The sequence below is a fragment of the Urocitellus parryii genome, chromosome 2 (assembly GCF_045843805.1).
Source record: "Urocitellus parryii isolate mUroPar1 chromosome 2, mUroPar1.hap1, whole genome shotgun sequence".
Taxonomy (NCBI): Eukaryota; Metazoa; Chordata; class Mammalia; order Rodentia; family Sciuridae; genus Urocitellus; species Urocitellus parryii.
In genome coordinates this window covers 185862933-185886921 of record NC_135532.1, presented here as the reverse complement: position 1 = coordinate 185886921, position 23989 = coordinate 185862933, and the positions used below count along the sequence as shown (strand labels likewise).

Below are 23989 nucleotides of genomic sequence, written 5' to 3'. Positions count from 1 at the left end.
ACCAAGAGAAAAAAATAAACCAAGGATATTATATAGGTATTTCTATTATGAGAAGAAAAATTCCCACAAAATGTTTATTGACAAAATTCAAATAAGAGTACAATTTTTTGTAATACAGAAGAATGGAATTATTTTAGGTGGAAGTAGCATTTGACTTAACTGGGGCTTAAAATAGTTCTCCCTTTCATCAAAACCAATTGCAAATCTTCATTTCTTAATGGTGATTGGTCATGAAGTTTTACAATTTTATTTTTAAAATGTCTTCACAAAGATGGGTTCTGCCAAATACTGAAATCAATCTAAATGTGATTCTAATTGATCATATTTGTCTCTTGGAAGGCATTACAGAATTCTATTAGGTGTTTCTCTTGACATTTGCCTTCATTGTATCATTGTATTGAAGATTAAGCACTTCCATTTGAAAGCTGAGTAGAAACTACTAAATGGCAGAGATAAATAGATAATTTTTATTGTGGCAAAATATATACAACATAAAATTTGCCATTTTAGACATTTTTAATTGTACAGCTCAGGGCCATTAATTACATTCACAGTGTTGTACAACCACTGCCACTGTCTATTTCCAAAATACACAGATCTTTCTTATCATCTATGGTACTGGGGATCAAATCCAGGGCCTGTGTATGGAAAACACATACTCTACCACTGAACTACACTCCAAGCGCAATGGATAGGATACATGGTATTTCTTTGTACTTCGATAGGTCCCCAAAGCACCTTTAGAACCATAATTTGAGCTCAGAAAATACACCCACTTGAAATATGTAATGGAATGGAGTTTTAACTTTGAACAGCATGAGAAGTATGAGGTAGGTTTGTATTATTTGTGACTCAAACATTAGTTGTTATCATAATTACTTCATATCATTTTACATTCCTATTAGCAATGTATGACAGATCCAGTTTCACCACATCCTCACCAGCACTTGGTATTAGCATATTTTTTTTTATTTTAGGCATTCTAGCAAGTATGTGATGGATCTCCCCATAATTTTAATTTGCACTTCTCTAATGGTGAAGGATGTTAACTTATTATTCACTCTAATGGTGAATGGTGTAATACTTACTTTCCACCAACACATCTTTTTTGGTGAAATATCTGTTCAAGTCTTTTAACCATTTTTTAAAAAAAAATATTTATTTTTTTAATTGTAGTTGGACAAAATACCTTTATTTCATTCATTTATTTTTATGTGGTGCTGGGGATCAAACCCAGGGCCCCGCGCATGCTAGGCTAGTGCTCTACCACTGAGCCACAATCCCAGCTCCCTTTTAACCATTTTTAAATAGATTGTTTGATTTGAATTTAGAAAGTTCTTTATATATTCTGGATTTAAATTCTTTGTCAAATATGAGATTTGCAAACCCCCCCCATTTTATGGCAAGTTTTTATCCTCTTAATAATGCCATTCACAGCAAAAGTTTATAATTTTGATGAAGTCTAATTTATTGATTTTTTTCTTTTATACATTGTGCATTTTGTGTCATGTCTGCAAACTCTTCATCCAACCCCAGATCATTAAGATCTTCTATGTTTCCTTCTAAAAGTTTGATAGTTTCACATTGTACATTTAGAACTATGATTCATTTTGAGTTAATTTCTATATAAAGTGTAAGGCTCAGGTTAAAGTTTATTTCTTCATTGTTTATGGATGTCTAATTGTTCCAACACTTCATTTCTCCATTAAATTGCTTCTGTACCTATGTCAAAAAGTTGGCCATACATGTGTGAGTCTACTTCTGGATTCTCTTCCATTCTGGACTATTTGTTTATCCCTCCACTGATAGAACTGACTCAATTACTGGAGCTATAAAGTAAGTCTTAAAGTAGTGTAGTGTGACAACTCTAAATGGAAAGTAAGTATAATACCATTCTTCCTTTTCAAAATTGTTTTAGCTATTCTAGTTATCCTGCTTTTCCAGTTGAACCAAGTTCAAGAATTAAGAGAGTTTAATAAACATCTTTTCACATTGAAAAACATCAGAAAAGGAAAACATGGTATGCCCTCCGTTAGTATGCTTTCGTGAGAATGGCATGTTAGTTGAAGAAGAAACTAGAATCTTCTTTCACTCATTCTTCCAATAAATAAATTACTGAGCATCTCCTATGTACAAGACTGTTCTGGATGGTGGGGAAAAGAATGTGAAAATGCCTCTTTGTATAGCACGCTAATCTCACTTTCTTTATCTAAAATGCCTAGTAACAGTTTTCATCAAAATCTATTAACTGAAAGTGAATGGACTTAACTAAACAATCCTCTGATTGCAAGGGGTTTCTTCCTTTGACCATATATAACAATATCACGGTATACTACCTCCAGAGTGTTAAGTTATGTCCTATACTGGAGGAAGCCAAAATCAAAGGCTTCTTGAAAGAACTCAATGACAATCGAGGCTTCATTTCCCCAGGTTTACTGTAGGTACTGTGGCAACATTAGTAAATACCTGTAATGTGACAGAGACGGAGGGCTCTTATATATATTGATTTTAGAATAGGTACTCAGTGAACCTTGTCCTATCCTGATAAAGTTTAGCCCCCATAAAAGTGACCAAAATGGCACTAATCCTCAAAAATCTCATGTAATAACACAACATGGAGTAGGAATTCCCACAGTAAGGGTGTGGAGAAGACTACATTGTTAAGAAAATAAAAATGTGCCCCTCTGTACAGCATACTTTCCAAGTCATACCCCATTTCTGCTATTCCTTCCTAAACAGCTTTCCAATTGTCAACCTTGTCATGACCTTTCTCACTGCCTATGTCAGGGAAATGAAATCTCTGATGCTATGAGGAGCTGATGCAGGATCCTCTCTGTCCATGTAGCTAGTGACAAGAACCCTCAAATGCTAACATTAAAACAAAACAAAACAAAAACCCAAGTAAATAGAATTCTTACTCCAAGAAAACCATTTTCTCTAATGGCTTTAAAGTATTAACATCTTCGTAGGAAGAATTTTCCCATAGTTGGAGGCCATAATAAAGTGCACAGATTTCAGACACAAATTTTAGAAGACAGATATGGATTTGAATTCTAATTCTTCCACCAGTCTTCACCATGTTATGGGGCCGCTTTAAACTTCAGTTTACTCAATTTTACCACAGTGTATACACCTATCACACAAAATTGAGAGGAATTAACAGGATAAGGAAGAGCATTTAATAAATATTTAATACATATTAACTATATTACCACAATTTATCAATTGATAAATCTTGGGTCCTATCTCAACTATTTCCTCTTTCCTTTAGCTTCCCTGACCATCCACCCTCAAGGTCAGGAAATTTTCTTCTCCCACCCTTTTGAGTCTAGTTTGGGTGTTTGTTTTGATACTAGGGATTGAACCCAAGGGCACTTTACCACTAAGCCACATCCCAGCCCTTTCTTGAGGCAGCCTCCTAAATTGCTGAGGCTGGCTTTAAACTTGCAATCCTCCTGCCTCAGCCTCCCAAGCCACTGGGATTACAGGTGTGTACCACCAGGACCAGCAACCCCTTGAGTTTTTCTGGAACCTACAGCACCACAAGAGGATGGGAGTCCAAAGAGAGTGCCTGGAAGGCAAGCTGTCTTGCTCTTATCTGCATCCCTGGCCCTGGCACAGTAGAGTTTATCACCTGTTAGTCACATGTCAACTAAAATACCTTTAGGTTGCCTCACAAGCAGCATGATTATCATTTAATGCTATATGACATGCCACTGAGGATCTTACCCATTCCACATTGATTTAGAGTCTCTGTTTGCTTATTATTAATAGTATAATAGACAATTATAGTTTATTTTTCTCTTTCTGGATTATATAGTATATATTCCATTAGTGGAATTATAAGATTAAAGAGTATAGCTCCTAGTAGATTCCTAACCAATGTGACCCAACTTATTTTATTATAGAATATTAGAATATGTAGTCTAGTATTATTGCAAAAGAGAAGTGCTACCACCTTCAGAACTTTCAGTTCTATTTTGCTGACCTGAGGCTACCTCTATTCCATCTACCCTGGGATACTGGCCAGAAATAGGAAGCTAGGGCAATTTTATAGCCAAATCTCATGACTAGCATGTGTCTACTATAAAGGCAAACTGTTTACTTGAAAGTGACAAGAAAATGTGTACAAATTAATTTAAAACAAACCAACATAGCAGACACTGTTGTAAATGATTTACTAATATTAACTCACTAATCCTCATAACAACCCTATAGTGTAGGAACTATAATCCCTACTTTAAGGCCAAGAAAACAGAGGCACATATAGGAGCAGGGGTTTGAACCCAGGCTCAAGTTGCCTTGAATCACTCTGCATGTGCCTTTCAAAGGAAAAGCAAGCAAATAAATCATTAGCTGTACAAGGTGATCTTAATATACCTTCACAAACTGCCGCAGTCTGGCTGGGCACAAAATCACGAGCCACTCACAGCCTTGTAGATTCAAACAGCAATTCTTTATTCCCGAACTCACACCGGCACTCTACACACTTCTGGGGAAATTCACGTTCTGCCGCAAAGTTCACGTACTCCATCAGGCTTTGAATCCCAAATACTTTCTGAGGCAGCAGGATACGCCCTATTCCCAGCAGGGTACACCTTGAACCTGGAACCGCCCTAAACCCAAGGAGCAGGATACTCCCTATTCCCAGCAGGATACACCCTAAACCTGGATCCGCCCTAATCCAGTAGGATCCTCCCTAAACCGGGATCCACCCTGGTCCTTGAGCAGGGTCACTTTTCTCAAACATACATGCAATATCACTGCAAATGTCCAAGGCAAGTCCATTTCCACGAGTCCTTCCTCTAAGCAACATGGGGTACACTGGCAAGGAAATTGTCATACCTACTTGGCTAATGGCTCTCAGCAACAAACAGTTCCTCTTTCTTCTCTATGCTAAGTACCAGATAAATAAACTATGACCCTAACCTCGTTATAAGCAAATGGTAGTTTGCCAAGTCAGTTCAATTACACAGACAGAATACTAGAATGTAAAACTATTTTACTTTATTGCACAAAGGCACATTCCTAATTATTTTCAAACCAAAGATGAGCAGATGATAGAAGACAGACACATTACAGACTTATATTTAAAAATAAAATAAAAGCAATTTTATAGGGCTGGGGTTGTGGCTCAGAGGTAGCACACTTGTCTAGCATGCATGAAGTACTCGGTTTGATTCTCAGCACCACATACAAATAAATAATATAAAGGTTTATCAACAACTCAAAAATGTTTTTTAAAATTTTAAAAAAGCAACTTTATACCAACCTGCCAGAAACTACACAGATGTCTCAATACCTATATCTATAAGCCTGCATGTCTAACTTCTCCTCCTCTCTAGGCTCCCTAAAAAAGGCTTACGTAGCTAAGCATGCCAAGAGAAAAAAGTATCTGTTTCAAGACAAAAATAAATACATTCTACCAGAGTCAAAATTCTATAAAGTAAGTTATCAACATTCTAAGGTTGAATGGACTGAAATGGAAATGAACCAAGAGAAAAAACTTAATATATTCAAGTTATAAGTGCTTTCTATGTGAAAGCATAAATAATATAGCAGGATTGAGAATCATGAGTCAGTGAGTACTGCTGGGACAAATAAATACCAGATTGCAGATGAATTAAGAGATCCAGGTTTCACACAGTACATTAATCCATCTGGGATTAACCCTAAAAAGGTACATAAAAATGACAAAATAAAGTTGAGCATGGTGGCAGAGGAAGGCCAGCCTGGGAAACTCAGCAACCCTGTCTCAAAAGAGAGAGAGAGAGAGAGAGAGAGAGAGAGAGAGAGAAGAAAATTGAAAATTAAATAGTATACTAGCTATGGAAGGAGGACAAAAGCCTCCATTCCCCCCCACCCCCAATGTCAAAATCCTATCAAAGGTAGAATGGATGGGTTTAAATGTAAAAAGGAAAACTTTCTGTATAAATTACTACTGAAGGAAGAGAACAAAACAAAAAAATGACCAGGTAACTGATACAGTAATATATGTAAAATGGTGAGCTTTTACTGAATAATAATTCTCTTTTCTCCCCTCATTAGCACAAGGGATTGAACTCAGGGCCTTGAATGTGCTAGGCAAGCATTCTACCACTGAGATACAACCCCAGTCTCTGAATAATATTTCTTGGTCCATTCATTCAGCATATACTTACTGAGAGCTGACTATGTTCAGGTACTGTTCTAGATGCTAGGAATACAGGAGAGAATAAATAGACCAATGTCACCAATAAAAAAAGAAAGAAACAGAAACTGAATTTTAATTTACAACTGTACATCTTTATAAAAGGAGATAAAATCCAACATGGGAAAGAGGAAAAAGAGAGAAACATACACTATCTGAACACCAAACCAATTTTTAATATGGCATCGCAGATACTCAAGAGAAAAAACTGGCAACATGTAACACTTTACATATGCTGCGTCTGCATAATTTTACTGTATGAATGAAAAATTTCCAAAGGGGAAAAAAATCATTTAAACTCTACTGTTTTTAGGGATATAAATGCCTAATACAAGAATAATAGTTCAACTATGGTACATGAACACTAGCTCAAGTGCTGTCCAACAGAAAAAAATGCAAGCCACAAATATAAGCCACAAAATGCAATTTAATATTTTTAATAGCCATATTTAAAAGTAAAAGATATAATTAATTTTACTAATACATTTTAATGCAATAAAATATATATTTAATGATATTTAACATTATATAAAAGGCATTACTTTTTAACATACTCAATATACAATTATTAATGAGGTATTTTATAAATTTTATATTTGTTTTTGAAATATGGTATGTGTTCTGTACTTAAAGCACAACTCAACTCAGACTGGCCACATTTCAAATGCTAAATAACCATGTGTGGCTAGTTCCTACTGTATTGACTGTATTGGGCAGTGTAGTCAGTAGTTCTCAAATGAGGATGTTTTTACTTGCCAGGGGACAACCACACTTGTGGTTGTCACTACTGGAAGAGTGCTAACAGCTCTAAGAGACAGGGACCAGGGCTGGTGCTGAACAACCTATAATGCACAGGACAATCCTACACTAAAGAATTATCTGGCCCCAAAGTGTCAGGAGTAGTGAGGTGGCTCTAGGCAGCTAAATATATTCTTGATACATGCTGATCTAGGGAAAAATACTTTATGTTTTTTTAAAAAAACATTATGATGCTTTAAATCCTTTTCTGAAATGACTTTCTAAAACTTCTCCTTGGATGAGGGCACGTGTTTTCTTTATAGCTGGTAAGGAGCACAACAGTGGGGCTCTTGATGACCAGATGGCCCAACCACAGAGAGAGGCTTCACAGCAGGTGATTCATTCCAGGGGGAAAACACTGCTTGATCCAGGAGTTAAGAACACAGAATGAAATACTAGTGCCATCTGTATCTTCCCTGTCACTATGTGGCTATGAGACACTGAGCATTTTTTCCCTACCAAGGTGATGATGATAGGGAAGCAGTGGAGACACTGCAGAGCTAAAAAGAGACAATGAAGTTCAGACTGTGCCAAGACTCAAAGGTCAGGGAATCACATGTGCACATATATGCCCATCTGAGAGGGAACAAGGAATATTCAATCCATAAGCAAATAGAGTTGCTTACACAAGAGACTTCCTCTCCTCTGAGGACACTAATGTCATCTTTGTATCTGTAATAATTAATGCATTTATCATGCCACATGGCCACCGTTTATGTCCATCTTATTTTAGGATGTCGGAGCAGAATGTTTGCTGACAGGGCAACCATGTGGTTTTCCCTGCACTGAGGCCCCTGGGACATGATACCAGAGGCCAGCAATCATTCCCCAGGCTGGACAATCCTGACAGCAGCACAACAGCCGGGAAGCCTTCCTATGCCTTAAGGCTGAAGACTCATCCAAGTTGTTCTTGAATGCAGACTTCCAGGGGCTACATGGAGGCTTCTGAGGGGATTAGGGGCCTCGGCACTTCTATCCGGCACTTCTATCTGCACACACCTCAAAGAAAAGTTTTCCTGGAGTATGATCAGAATCCACAAGCCTCAGGTTCTGTAGTACAGTCCTCCTCTCCTCTCCATAAATCACAAGATCTTAAAAACACAATGAGAGACCTCCTTTTACACAGCCTTCCAGCCCCAGAAAAGCCTTTCTGCGGATGTCAGGGCCTTAAAAAAAATCAAAGGTAATAAAACTGTTTAAAAAAATGAGAACTTAAAATTTTCTTTTAAATTTAAAAAGAAATTTGGGGTGGGGATGTGGCTCAAGCGGTAGAGTGCTTGCCCGGCATGCGTGCGACCAGGGTTCGATCCTCAGCACCACATACCAACAAAGATGTTGTATCCGCCGAAAACTAAAAAATAAATATTAAAAGATTCTCTCTCTCTCTCTCTCTCTCTCTCTCTCTCTCTCTCTCTCTCTCTCTCCTCTCTCTCTCTCTCTCTCTCTCTCTCTCTCTTTAAAAAAAAAAATTTAAAAGTTGGTATCCTCCCAAGACTAGCTAACTTCAGGCTTACCACCCTGGGATACTTCTTCTCCGAAATCTCACACCTTTCCTTCTCAGTGGGTTGTTAACATGATCCTGATCATCTCAAGCTTTTCCCTTAAGAACTTCCAAAGAGGGGCTGGGATTGTGGCTCAGCAGTAGAGTACTCGCCTAGCACATGCGAGGCCCTGGATTAGATCCTCATCATCACATAAAAATAAATAATTAAAATAAAGATATTGTGTCCAATTATAACTAAAAAATATTTTTTTAAAAGAACTTCCAAAGAGCAGCCACTTCAGACAAGAGGGTCAGCAAAATTCTAGAACTAGCCTTCATGGTAGGAAGATGCAGAATATAATAGCAAGAGCATACTATTCAAAGTCAGGGGACCTGCTAATCTCATCACTACCACTTGGCAGCTGAGCCATGCTGGGAAAAATGAATTAACTTGGGCATCATCTCAGTCATTTATAACTCTCATTCCAAAGACCAGCTATTAACACAATTCACAGGGTAAATATACGAAGCCAATGGATATAACTTAAAACCACCACCATGGTAAAACAGGTATTTTCCTGCAGATCATAATCTTGCATTACTCCATAATCAGTAGGCATTTGAGGGCTTTCCGTTGTTTCATAAGCTTAATTCTAAGCAACTTTATTCAAAGTTCCTATTACATTGAGGTTGGAGATTAACCTTGTTAATACCATGATAATGTTTCAGAGGATTAAAATGAAAATGAATCATGCATGGGGTGGGGAAACACTTGAAGACCATCGGTTGAGGGGATAAAACAAACAGTCTTTATTCCAGGAGATCTAGAGCAGAGGTTCCCAGCACTGGCTACACATTAGGATCACTGAGGAACTTTAAAATCATATCAGTACCTGTGTTCTATGTTCTACCCCAGAGACTCACTTAACAGGTCTGGGATAGGGTGTATCAGTATTTAAAAAAAAAAAAAAATTCTTTAAAGGATTTTAATATGCAGCCTGACCTAAAAACCATTGCTTTAGATAGCAGAACTTGAGAATGCTGGTCTGTTGCACTTGACAAAATCCCTTCAACCAGATTTTCAGGATTTAGCTTAAAGGAAAAAAAAATTTGAATAGAATTTGCAAATAAAACTTCTTTCAAAGGCTAATACAGCGTGTTAAATGTCAAATGCTTAATACAGGCACCAGGGGTTCCATATGTGACCGCAATACTGTAGAGCAGGCTAGAACTATAGAGCACGATGGGAAGAAACACAAAAGTTCCTGACTCTCATGGATAACTGAGCTGTTCTTTCTACCATGTGATACCACATTCAAGAAAACTGAGTAAACATTCAATGCCAACTAAAAATATAAAGAAGTTTACAAAGTTCATGAGATTCTTAAAAAGGCAACCAACTATAGTCATTTATTGAAATCCATTCTGTGCAGTTTGTCTCTAAAAACCTGAATATGTCTATTTCTATGACATAGATCAACAAATGAATCCTTTTTGTCAATATTTGCTTTCAAAAACAAACATTTCCTGAACTCCAAAGTTAGGTACAGTTATCAGTACTTTGGCATTGGCTGGCTGTTTCATGCTCCTTTTAGCATTCCAACACACTGGGCCAAGAGAGCAGGCTGCAGAAATTAATGATGAAGAGAAACGGAGAGCTCTGTTTTTTGCAGAAATAATACCACTGAGAGGAGCACACAGTCTGGCCCAATCTGCCCAGCAAACTTCTCTCTTTTACTTCTTACTCACAAACCAGTGAGATAAAATGGGAGCTGATCAGGATAGCCTTTATGATCCCATCTCTCTTTTAAAGTACACACATTTATAAATCAATCTTCCTTTCTGTCTCTATGAGCAGGCTTTGTTAAATGTAAGTTTTCATCTGCTATCGATTAACAAAATTAAGTTGATTCTTTGAACAGATATTTCAGAAAATAATCTTAAATAATTAAATAATTAAAACACATTTAACAGATAGTTAACTCCTTAAAAGGAGGGTAATTCTGCTCATTTGTGAGTGTCAACGTATCAAATAAACTTCATGTTAGTAAGTTTGAAAGTTGTCTGGTTCAACCATTGCAAAACTTTTGGAGACCCTGTTTCTTGTTCTTGACATTGATATTTTTATTTTTGATTAAGAGAGTGGAGAAAATGCCAAGACACTAAAGAAAGCATTAGCAGAAGTTACCTAAAAATAGAAACAAGGTTTCCTTGAAAGTTTTCATTGGCTATTTATAAGTTAACAAAGTTAACAAAATAAAGACTTGGGCACTTAAAACTGCTTTGAAAACAGGAAGCCAGTTTCAACACTTTTCTTCCCTTTTGACAGAAAGCTCTTTAAACTCTGGCCAGTAGTTGTATTTATTTCCCTGTAGGAGTGTTCCCTGGGAAGGCAGCAGCAGTCTTGCTGCAGTTGGCAGTATGAGCTCAGGATCAAGGCAACAGGCCAGCCTCAGGAGCCCCTTCGAGGGGGAGCTATCATGTTGTCCCCAGCGGCACAGTCACCTGGGCTCTGCACCAATAGCAGCGCTGTTGTCATCTCCTCCAGAGAGCTCTAGGCTGCTACTGGAGACCAACAGCTGGCCATAGGCCAGATACCATATCGCACCCAGCAGCACCCCTAGACTACTGAGCCTTACAAAGCTCTACGGATGCCTATAGGGAGGGAAAGCAAAGGGAGGGGGGAGCAGGGGCGGGGTGGGGGGGGAGTGTTCTTACTCGTCTTAATACTATCCAGAAAATCTGCTAAGTCACTGAGTACCAGTCCAGAGAAAAATAATGCAGAACTGGAAAAAAAAAAAAAAAAACTATCTCCTTCATCTTGCTCTCCTTCCTAAGAGCAAGTACAAACACAGGTAATATTCTTGACTCTGACAATACGAAGGCATTTATAAAAAACCTCATATACCCTTAATCTGTAAAGAAAAGCTTTCAGGGTCAAATTCTCTAAAAGTGTAACGTTACTGGGCAAAACTATTTTATGAAAACAACAGTGTCTGTAAGTAGAAGGGTAAGGGTGATATATTTTTTCTGTTCTAATCTTACACACATTGCACATTTTCCATTGTGAGCCCCCATTTCTTTCCTAATATAGAATTATTTTTGGTAAGATTAGACCCACATCCTTAATCCTTTATCCTAAGATAAAATTTCAATTCACCAAAATATTTCAAATAACTAATCATAAAAACTCCAAGCAAGGTTAAAGAATCAGCCCCACACAGAATTTTAAAATTGCTCAGTGAAGATTCTTGGATTTTCTGAACACTTGTGCTTTGTTACTTTTCCTAGATGCAGAATATTCTAACTTGGAGGAAAATTCCACCAACAGTACTTTTGGGTAAAGAAAAAAAATAATGCGGTAATAATGGCACATGAACTTTCGTTGACTCCTACTCATTCTTCATCCTTCCTCCATCTTTAGATTAGACATGCCAGTAAAAAATACATCATCTTTAGCTTTGGTCTGAGAGCACTAGGAAAAAGGACCATCACAATCAAAGCTTATCAAAACGTCTCTAGCTTTGTCTTGCTTTGGCTTAAATATTATTTTTTCTAAACATTAAAGCAACAAAATCCCAAACTCCTTTACTTATTATTCAAGAACATTATAATCTGAAGCCCACTGACTTATCCCTATTTGTGATCCACATACTTCATGCTTAATCCCAAAGGGGCCTAGTGGTCCCTACCCATAACACTTTCTTCTGCCTGGCTTTTTCTTGATATCTCCAAATGCTACCTATTCATCAAGCCTCCAGTCAAATGCTCCTCTTTTAGTCTTCCCTAAGAGAGAAGCATTTCTCTTTTTTTGTCAATTTCCATAGCACCCAAATTATAGTAATACAAGTTCATGTTTATGAGTTTAAGCATCTACTAAAGGACAAGCACTGTGCCTACATCCTGAAGAGTGCACAAATGTTTGCTGAATTATAAAATGATCAACACTGTACCTTAAAAAGGGGGAAAAAAAAATCAGGGCCATGACACATGCCAATAATCCCAGCTACTCAGGAAGCTGGAACAGAAGGATCACAAGTTCCAGCACAGCCTGGACAACTTAGCAAGACCCTGTCTCAATGAAAAAATGATATTTTTTTAAAAGGCTGGAGATGTAGGTCAGTGGGTACAAAATTTGCCTAGCATGTGCAAGGCCCAGAGTCCAATCCCTGGTACCACTAGGAAGAGCCCCCCGCCCCCGCAAAAACAAAATTATATATGTATATAAGTTTATGGAGTCATATGATCTACATGTGCAGATATGAATGTAATTATAAGGAAGGGAGCTAATACCTGAAAAATGAGACCTCAAGTACCATAACAGTGTTCAGTAGTGGTCTAGATATAAATCTTTAAGTAAGTTGAAAGAATGCTGGTCAAAGCTAGTTCTTAGTTCAAAGAACTAACAACAACAGAAGGCACCACTATTAACAATCAGGGTTAAAGGGTGTCAGCCAAGCAAAAGATTGGTTGTGCCACAGAAATTAACTTTATAGTCCTAAAGAAAGGGTAGGTGTGCAAATGCATCCAAATTTGTCCTAATTATCTCTAAGCAGATGTAGGAAACTACAAATATTTAAAGACATGACTGATCAGAAAATTTTCCCAGAATATTCCAAAAGAAAGATTTGGTCACAATACTTAAGAAATGACCACACTGTGTACACAGAATATTTGTTTACAGCACTGACCTATTTAAAATCAGAACTTTTTCTTTGGTCCTTTGCTTCTGACATCTGTTTGATACAGTTTTGTGCTTCCAATTACCTGGACCTATCAAAGGCGAAATGGTGAAAGAAACCTTGTTTTCCAATTCAGAAAATGAGATGTGTCCTTATCTTTTGTTACTGAAAGGTACTGTTTTTTTTTTTTTTTTTAAATTATTTCTGATTGACAGCAGGCATACCTAGCATCTGGGAGGTCCTGTCCCAGATCACCTCTCTAACAACTATTATAGAAATGATTGTTATGACGATGTGACATGAAATTGCAAACTCTGCCCAATTAGCTGTTTACTTTTTTAAAAAACTCAATATTCTTATGCAGGTGTCCTGCTTCCTAACAACTTGAATGATCTACTTTTATACAATTTCAGGCTAGAAAGTTTTTATCATCTTGCTGGTTCCTTCTGTGAGTAAATTTATTAACATATGAGCCAAGCTCAAGATAAATGTATCTGAGAAATTGTGTTTTTTGATGGTGGTATTTGAGAGGATTCTAGATGATATGTGAACTTCTAAAAACACTTAGTAGCTCATTTAATGTATATACAAAAATAGGATGAATAAACCTATTTTTTTGTTTGATTTTATTGCTTAGGTCAAGGCTAAGAAAAAGAGAGAAAGTAGACTAAAAGAAATACTTTAAGTGAAAACTGTTCAGAGGGTAAATTATATGATAAAAATCAAGAAAATTAAAAAGTTTAGAAAATAGGCAAGAGTAATGAAAATAAAATTCATATGGACTCCTGAAACCTTATAGATGCACAAGCCTTGCTGTTGCTCAACATCAGGTTTCGTCACAGGGGGAAGCCAGTTATCACAATGGCTGACTCTGTTTGCACTTCTTCCACCTGTGGAGGGAATCTGCTGCTGCCTTTGCATATCCCAATGTCAATTCAACCTCAACAAACTGGACAGGCTCCTGTCCCCAGGAATTTCACAGGTCCACACCCTAGCTGCACAGGTTCTACCTTTCCTTGCTCTACGAGCCACTCTGGGCAAGCTTGCCCACATCCATGGCTTCATCCACATGGGCACACTAATGAGTCCAAAATTCTTCTTTACTTCTGGTCCGTGCTCTACCTACTGATAATTTTACCAGGATGCACTTCAAATTCAACATGTTCAAAATCACTCATTTGGATCTTAGACCAAGAAGCAAACAAAACCACTCATTCTTTTCTACCAAATCTTCTCCTTCTCTTGCCCTATGTCCACTAACAGTTTTAAATCCTTACCACCAATCCCAGACACTCCAGGCCTCCTTCCCCTTCCAGAAATATCCCTCACCTCTTCCACCTCCTGCAGCCTCACTTTTACACCCTGGACGTTCTGACAGGAATTGACACAACAGCCTCCTGATGGCTCCTGTATTTTGTCTCTCTCTCCAATATAAGGTTTTTCTGCACTGTTTCAAGACTAATTTAAAATAAAATCTAGTCTTAAAAATCTGTTCTCTTTTCAGAATCTAAAGTCATTAGAGAAATGCAAATAAAAACCACAATGAGATATCAGAAATACCAATCGGAATGTCTACAACAAAAATAATGGTAACTCCAAATACTGGCAAGAATGCAGAAAAACTGGATCATTGCTGGTGTGAATGTGAAATGATACAGCCACTCTGGGAAAGAGTATTGCAGTTTGTTATAAAAATAAATATGCACTTACCCATATGTAATTTAGAGTCCTAGACATTCATCCAAGAAATGTAAGCTTATGTTCACACAAAATCCAGCTCACAAATATTTAAAATACCTTTATTTATAATTGTTACAAACCAGAAATAACTCAAATGTCCTTCAGTGATAATTGGTTAAACAAATTGGTTTTTCTATAACACAGAATACTATCCAGCATTAAAAACAAAAGAACTACTAAGGCCCACTACAAGAGGTAGTCTTGTAGTGGAATTAGGCTGAGTGAAAAAAGCAATCTCAAAAGGTTACACTAAGCCGGCCACAGTGGTGCTTGCCTGAGATCCCAGCGGCTCAGGAGGCTGAGGCAGGAGGATCTAGAGTTCCAAGCGAGGCACCAAGCAACTCAGTGAGACCCTGTCTCTAAATAGAATACAAAAAAGGGCTGGGGATGTGATGTGGCTCAGTGGTTGAGTGCCCCTGAGTTCAATCCTCAGTACCCATCAAAACAAAAGTTACACTATATGATTCCATTTATATAGCATTCTTTTTAAAAAAAACATTTATTTTTTAGAAGTAGTTGGACATAATACCTTTATTTTATTTATTTTATTTTTTTATGTGGTGCTGAGGATCAAACCCAGGGCCTTGCACGTGCTAGACAAGCGCTCTACTGCTGAGCCACAATCCCAGCCCCAATATATAGCATTCTTAAAATGACAAAATCATAGAGATGAAGAAAAGAGTAGTGGTTTCCCAAAGAAAAAAGTAGTGGTTTCAAGAAAACAGTACTCAAATTTAAAAGTTTAGGAAAACAGTCAAGAGTAATGAAAATAAAATTCATATGGACTCCTGAAATCTTAGAGATGCCTGGCTGTTGCTCAACAAATATGATATTTGCCAGGGTCCAGAGAGGAGTATGACTTTAATAAGGGCCTAGCCCCTATGCTTTTTGTATTCTCCTGATCATATTTATTGTGTGCACAGATGATATTGCAATAAGTATAACATTCTTTTAAAATGAAGTCTATAATAATTTATAATTCCCTTTTTCAATTAATTTAAATCACACTGTGAGACACCTATTAAAACTAATACTTCCTGAATAGATGCTCTTTGACTTTCTGATAAATATCCTGATAAACACATTGTGAGTTGAAAATATTTTAAATAAGAAATGCATTGAATACACTTAACCTACTGCATGCACATCCTAGCTTAGCAACACAGTTACATTATAGTCTTAGTTTTTCCCTTGTTACTATGAGACTGGTAGTAAACTATAGCTTGCTGCCACTGCCCAGCATAAGAGATCATCAGATCATACTGTTAGTCTGAGAAAGAACAAAATTCAAAATCTGCAGTACAGTTTCTACTGAATGTGTACTGCTTTCACATTGTTGTAAGCTGAAAATTATTAAGGCAAACCATTGTAAGTTGGTGATCATTTTACTAGCATTTGTGCTTCTAATATTAATAGGGTTTTTAAAATATCGGGGTTTGTGTTATTAGGGAAATGTGAGAGTATTGCTAAATTCTAATTGGGTGAACTATCTTTCAGTCCAGTTGATCCTAATGTTAGTCAGTGATACATATTTACAAGGGTTCAAGTGGCACTAAACCCTCTTTCAGTGAAATAACTTTTATTATGTTTCTATATTTTATTTAAAACAATTTATATTTATTTCAAATAAATATTTGATCATGTCCATTTCAATGAGAAAAAAAAATCTTTAAACTACTTTAGGAGACTTTTTAGAACCAGAGAATATTTTTAGCTTACTGGTCTATAAGTGTTAGTTTTTACTGCATTACAATTTTATTTACATCTTTAGAAATTCTCTTGAACATTAAAACTTTAACTTTTTAAAGCTTTTAGAAAAAAAAAAAGAGTAGTGGTTTCCGGTGGGTAGGGTGAGGTAGTTATAAAAGGCAGCATGAGAGATGCTTGTGATGGAACTTTGGTATTTTGACTGGTAAAAACTGCATAGAATGCGTGTGCATACATAACCAACTACTACATGTAAAACTATACTTAATGGAGTCAAATGATTGGATCAAGGCCAATCACTATCCTGTTGAGATACTATATTAAAATTATGCAAGATGTTACTTTGGTGGGGGGAAACAGGATAAAGAATATAAAAGATCACTCTGTATTTTTTTTTACAACTGCATGTGAATTTACACTTATCTCAAAATAAGAGTTAAAAAACACCTCATTAATTTCCAATAGTTCTTCAATGTCCACAGTAAAAGATTCCTTAGCACAGCATGCTCAGTTTTTCTTGACCTATACCCCCTTTACACATCCTACATTCTAGACAACTAGATCTAAGAGCTCACATTTACTGATCACTGGATATGCCAGGCATAATCCTAAGTATTTTGTGTATATTATTTCACTTAATTCTCAATGATCCCATGAGTTAAATTTACTGTTTTCTTCTTCTTCTTCTTCTTCTTTTTTTTTTTTTTTTTTAGTTTTAGGTGAACACAATACCTTTATTTTATTTATATGTGGTGCTGAGGTTCAAACCCAGTGCCTCACATGTGCTAGGCAAGTGTTTCTTCACTGAGCCACAACCACAGCCCTAAATATCACTGTTGACACCATTTTATATATAAACGACTAAGGCACGATGATGCAGTTTATCCAAGGTTTCAACATGCCATGTACTTTTTCTATGCCTCTGGGTCTTTATTACCTAAAAAACCTTCCCACCTAATCACCCTCCAAAGCCCTACTCCAAGGTTATCTTTGTGATTTCATGTGCCACACTGATGTTGTCAGAATATATTCAATAAATGTTTAGTTAACATAAGGTCTAGACAAAGGACCCAAAGAAGTTACAAAATAGGCACCAAAGAAGTATTTGACACTGATTACATTGCAATTGTTTTTCCAAAGATAAGCCTAATGGGATTGTATTCTATAATAGTTAAGTAACTGAGATAGAGACCTATGAGTGAGACAATGTTGATTAAGAAAGCAAAGGCTGGGGCTGGGGATGTGGCTCAAGCGGTAACTCGCTCGCCTGGCATGCGTGCGGCCCGGGTTCGATCCTCAGCACCACATACCAACAAAGATGTTGTGTCCGCCGAGAACTAAAAAAAGAAATATTAAAAATTCTCTCTCTCTCTCTCCTCTCTCACTCTCTCTTTAAAAAAAAAAAAAAAAAAAGAAAGAAAGAAAGAAAAAGAAAGCAAAGGCTTTCATGCACCAAAGAGGAACAGTAATGTCAGGCTAATGAAACACCCACCAACAACTGCAAAGTCCAAATCTTTCTTAGGTTTTCACATAACAAATACATGAACTTAAACATCAACTGCCTAAACCTAGTCACCCCTACTCTGACCTATTAGTTTCTTTAGCAATTCAAGAAAAGGTATAATGCTTTTTCTCAGACAATATATATATACACATACATATGTCCTCCAGTTTAAAATATATTTTCATTATTTCTATTGGAGGAAAGAGATAAATATTAAAGACTTCTTTACATTCATGAATTCACCTGAAAGACTTACAGATTATCCTTCAAATATCTAGAATTATTCCAATCACCCTCAGCAAATCTCTCCAAATGATTCATGTTTTAAACACAAAACACAGGTAAAAGAAAAAAATCCCCAAATTACAATGAATAAAGATTAATGGTTCAAATTCATTCTGTCCCCTGCCCCCTTATAAGTTAGCTTCTCTTAAGCTAAAGTTCTTCAGAAGACATCAAAAATGGAATAAATGAAAGAGAACACTAAGGAAGAAATAGATAAGAGCCTGCAGGACACTCTCCTTCCACTTATTAAGTGTTTACTATGAACCAGCGACTCCTTCACAAGTAATTATAAGTTCTTGTTTTTTTGGCTTTTGCTTTTGGGTGTTGTTTTTGTTGTTAGTTTAGAGACTGAGCCCAGGACATCCTACAGGCTAAGTGCTTGCTCTACACCAAGCTACACTCCCTGCCCCAAGTAACCATAAACATAAATTCTTAACAATGACCTAAAGCCAATAAAGAAAAATAGATGTTTAAATTATGCACTATACAAAAAAAAAAAATAGGTGTGGTCTAATACAACAAGCAGAAGGAAAAGGGACACCTAGGAAAAGAAACACTGACCGGTCGAGTTCTCTTGAACTTGGAGTCCTCACGGTCTCTGTGTGGCCCAGAAGTGCTGCTTCTCTCCCTGACATTTCTATAGCCGGGACTGGGGATGATGTACTCTTTTCCTATGTCAATATCCTTCATCTTTGCTGAGTGGAGGTGCCAGGGTTCACAGACTCTTGGTTTCACTCAGAATTTCTGAAATTAAAAATTCAACAAGAACAGATATTTCCTACATTGTGTTTAAACATATTCTAAAATACTTTTGGAAAAAAGGGCAAAAGTATTAAACCTATAAAAAGCCGGGCACAGTGGCACACACCTGTAATCCCAACTACTCGGAGGCTGAGGCAAGAGAATTGCAACTCAGTGAGACCCTGTCTCTAAATAAAATACAAAAATAGGGCTGGGGATGTGTCTCAGTGAGAGAGTGCCCCTGAGTTCAATCCCCAGTACCCCCCCCCCCGAAAAAAAAGAAAAGAAAAAAGCCATAAAAAGTATCAAGCTATAAAAGTGATTTTTCAAAATTTCAGAACTATCATTTCATTTTTTTAAACAAAAAAAAAATCAGCATAACAGAATCAAGAAAAATTAACTTCTCCCACCCCCAAGGGAAAAATTTTTAAAAACATAATAAACACACTACTAAAGAAATATCCACCCATTTCAACTACATTCAAATGCAATAGATGGAACATTTAGATAATTTTTTTCTTTTTCAGACTTTCTAGGAAAAATCTATTTGTTCTAAACATTATAAACGCAATAATTTTAAAATATATCATTTCTTCTACCAAATTTTATTAAATAAAAACTTATAAAACACTTATCCTACAATGATAAATCCTATCTCCTTAGTTTTATAATTAGCTAATAGATTAGCTCATATTGTTTTTAAGCTCCATGCAATTACACAGCTAAAATACAAAATAATAGGATAAAATTTTAAACATAAATTTCCCCTTGGGGTATTAAAAATGTCATATATATCTCCAACAACATTAAATTGTATACTTTAAAAGGATGAATTTTATAATAAGTTAAATCTCAGTAAAGTTGTTATTTAAAAACAATAAATTCCCCATTCTTACCTAATTTCCACCTGAACCTCTGTTCTAAACCACCGCTTGCTTAGTTAACTCTAATCAATACTCCTCTATCAACTCTGGTCACTTTTTAAAAAATAAACACATAAGAGCCTCTCTAAAACATTCTCCCACTCTGAAGGTTTGCAAGTTCCCAGATAGAAGCTGAGAAAACACCTTGCACAGCAGTCTCACTAGAAATTACAATGTAGCAAAAATCCAGGGCTCTCCCTGTGACTTAGAAGTACAACTCCTCCAAGCAGCACAAAATTCTGACAATTATAATTCATTTTAAGTGTATCAGAAAAAAAGAGAAAAACACTCACTAATCCTCTACCTAAAGAGGACTAAATCTACTCCATAGAGACAGGTTACCAGCACAAAGAAAACTTGATTTCTTCTTTTCAAAATCCGGATTCAAGTACCCTAAATTGATATTGCTATGTTATTTATCTTAAAAAAAAAATCACCTTGTCCAATGACAAAGTGCACCATAAAGAACACCAGCTTACTAAGCAAGAGCACAGCAATCACGTCATTGAGACCTCATTAAGGCTAAACTATAAACAGACCTGGCATCTGCCAGTGTCCCCACTGTCCAGCTGTAGCTGCAGATCAGAGGAACCCTTCTTGTTACCATGATCACAGAAGTCCAACCTTCCCCTCCAAAGGTTCCCTAACCAAGCAGATTATCTGAAGAGGATTAGTGCTACTTTTTAAATAGTCAGGAAGGGAGACAAGGTAGGGAGCTTGAAAAAGGCTAGGCCAAGATAACCAACTCATTCACAATACCAAATCCCACATTAAGAGCAGCTCAAAAACCAAAGAATCCAGGATAGCTAAATGCTTTCAACTACTTTATTTCAAAGGAAGAGCAGAATCAGCAGAACTCTTGAGTAGATAGTGGCAGGGATGAAATGATTTCTGTTATGACAGAAATAATTGTTGTTTTGTTGTATCTATTGTGACCAGCGTAAGATAGGGACCTTAGTGAGCTACCCTGAGGGACCTATCCTAAACTATCCTGTTCTAAGGAATCAAGTTATTCTAAATATGAAAGGTATGAGGAACTGTTTCCATTATCTTTAACATCTCCATCTCTCAAATTTCCTGGAAAAAAAGGGCTAGTCATGAGAGTAGATAGGCTCTGAGTAGGCACAAAGTTACTGCCTCCTGGCCTTGAACATAGGGAGGACACCATCTTCTGTATTTCAGGGATATCGACAGGGGACTCCACGTGGAGGCCAGCTAAGCAAAAGGAAGTCAAATAGATTTAGGAGGGAAACAAGACCCTACTCTGAAGCAGCTAAGGATAGATCAGACTTTTTAAAATATATACTATTTATATATTTTTTCCTCCTGTTCCCCCTTGAAGTTGTTGGAAAGTCTTTCAAAAGCTAACTTGTCTCAGCTATAAAGGGTAGAAGAAAAGAAGGGGATTTTTAAGGGAGCGGCAGAGCTGGGTAAGGGCAGAACAATAATAATGAATGTGGGGGAACCCCAATGAAGTGTTTAGACTCAAAATTGACTGGGTTGAGGCCAGTTGGTCAGCTAGCTACCTTTTATATCAAGAAGTCTCCTGCCAGTGATAAAAGGGTAGACACTCTCCCTGCACAGCGACACCGACACAACTGCACGAGGGAGGGGAGCTGCGCAGGTTTACAAGAACAGTAACCAGGCTGACTGGTGTTTCCAAGTGCCTTATCACAACATTCCTGAGTAGTTTCCAGTACCTCAGAGGCCAGGCCCTGAAGCTGGCACAAGGAAACCCTGAAGCTAAAAAGATACATATTTACCACGCCCCCTGCAATCCACTTGTGCCTCCAAGCTTCCAGCCTTTCATTTACGCTAAAGACCACTGTATAAGCTACCCATCTCCTCCTTCAAAACCTTCAGAAACTTTCCCAATCGTTCCTGCGCCTACCTGTCTCCAGCTTCCCACGTTTGTGCCGAACCAAATGACCCTGTGTGGTAAATTCAAAGCAACGCACAGCTCGGTGTGGTAGAGGTGAAAAGGGCACCCGATGACAGTCAAGAGATGTGGGCTCCATTCCCGGCTCTGCCACGGGCTTGCTGTTCGTGCTTATGTCACGTACCTCCATTTACCGGTTTGCAAAAACGAAGGGAATCACCGACTTCGGAGGTGGCTGATAGCGCTATCTCCGGTTCGCAGCTTGAGACCGGTGCCCAGGCCTCCCGCCCACAACCTTTGAGGTAGAGTCTTTTCTCAGGCCAGCTTCGCTGGAGGAGCCCCTGCCTTAGGGCGTTCCCACCGCCAGCAAGGGCCTGGCGAGGCTAGGCGAGGCGATGCGATTGCTACCCACACCCACCGCCCGGGAACGCAGCACCCCCTGGTGGCCGCATCCGGGGATGGAGCCGGCACCCGACCACTCACTCCAACCCTACCTGCCTGCTTTCAGACGCAAAGACCCCATCGAAAGCCCCCTGAGGGCGCAACACAAGAAGAGGACAGCGGGAGAACAGAAGGAGGCCAGGCCTCGCTTCTCAAGTCTCCAGCTTCCCGCGAACTGCTGGAACCCGGATCACAGCCCGCAGCACCACAAGGAAAGGCAAGGGGGTGATCCTCCTGACAATCAAAAGACACGGTAGGGGTAAGGTTGAAGCCGTCACCTACCTGCACCCCAGCTCCCAGACAGGAGCGTTGGCCACTCAACCACGCTCCGGAGCATCTGCACCGGAGCAAAACAAGCCTTTATAGCAGCATCGGCTGCCACATCGCGCAAGCGCGCCGCACAAACCGTTCGGAAGACTGAAGGGAATTGTAGTCCCCCTTCCAGGAGCCCCTGGCTCCTCATGCAGCAAAGGACTGCATTTCCCAGAAGCACCGCACACACCCGGGATGGGGTGGGAGCTACTCCTCTTTCCACCGAGCTCCCGGTACTGCCCCATCCTTCCCTTATCTTTGGGAGCCTGCCTGGAATCTTCTTTGAGGTCGTGTGTCCCCATGGGTATCCTGTAGGGTAGCCTATGGCCCTTCATTCGCAGGCAGCCTGATGTTCGTAGGCAGAGCTGTCAAACCATGCGTGGCCCTTCATGTGCCAGAAAATACTGTGAAGGTCATCGTAGCTTGCTTCTGCTTGAAGAAGAGCCTTCCCGGGCCCCCTAGCCACAGACCTCATTATCTCTTGTGGCACTTACCACCGGTTTACATTTGCTGGCTCCTGATTCGACCCTACTACATTCTGCATAGTCCACCTTTCTCACTTTTTTCCCAACTGTCCATCACATAATGTGCTGCCTAGATCACAGTTTTAAAAATGGCAAGAGCCTTAGAAGTGGTATGCAAACTCACCTTAAATAAATAAATAAATAAATAAATAAATAAATAAATAAATAAATAAAAAGAAATGGGACTCTCAGACCGACCATTTCCTTTTTATTTTATTTTATTTTATTTTATCTGTTCCTTCAGCATCATCATAATATAAAGACTGCTCTATTGAGTGTCTCCTTACTCTTTCTGGGGCTTTACATAACAACTTTCTTGCTTTTACTTTCCTTAAACCTATTTGTAGGTATTATGAGATTTTAAAAGTAGGTAAAGTGACTTTTCCCTTTTCAAACAACTAATTAGCTAGTGTGACGACACTAACATAAAGCTGAAGTTACTGACACCAGTGTAGGTTTTTTATTTGTTTGTTTTGTTTTGTTTTTGATGGGGATGGATAGCCGGGATTGAACTCAGGGGCACTCAATCACTGAGCCACACCCCCAGATCTATTTTGTATTCTATTTAGAGACAGAGTCTCACTATGTTGCTTAGCACCTTGCCATTGCTGAGACTGGCTTTCAACTCACAATCCTCCTGCCTCAGCCTCTCCAGCCGCTGGGATTACAGTGTATTCTTGAACACAGATAAATTAATAGACCAATGCAGTAGAATAGAGAACCTAGAAACAGACACATATGTGTAAATTTGATCAGTGACAGAGACAACCTTCAACATCT

At 38.1% G+C, this 23989-nt stretch overlaps 1 protein-coding gene across 7 annotated transcripts in view; it reads right to left on the bottom strand.

Moving 5' to 3' along the window:
- Abcc5 (ATP binding cassette subfamily C member 5) overlaps positions 1 to 22744 on the bottom strand; it is a 78423-nt gene extending 55679 nt beyond the window's left edge. For 2 of the 7 annotated variants that reach the window (XM_026389401.2, XM_026389406.2), the window contains exons 1-2: positions 20027 to 20481; positions 18951 to 19133 (exon numbers count right to left, since the gene is read on the bottom strand). In XM_026389401.2, the coding sequence (XP_026245186.2) occupies positions 18951 to 19079 (129 nt within the window). In that variant the 5' untranslated portion in view covers positions 19080 to 19133; positions 20027 to 20481. The other 5 variants (XM_026389400.2, XM_026389403.2, XM_026389405.2 and 2 more) reach the window with 5 other exon arrangements.
- Positions 22745 to 23989: the final 1245 nt, after the last annotated feature.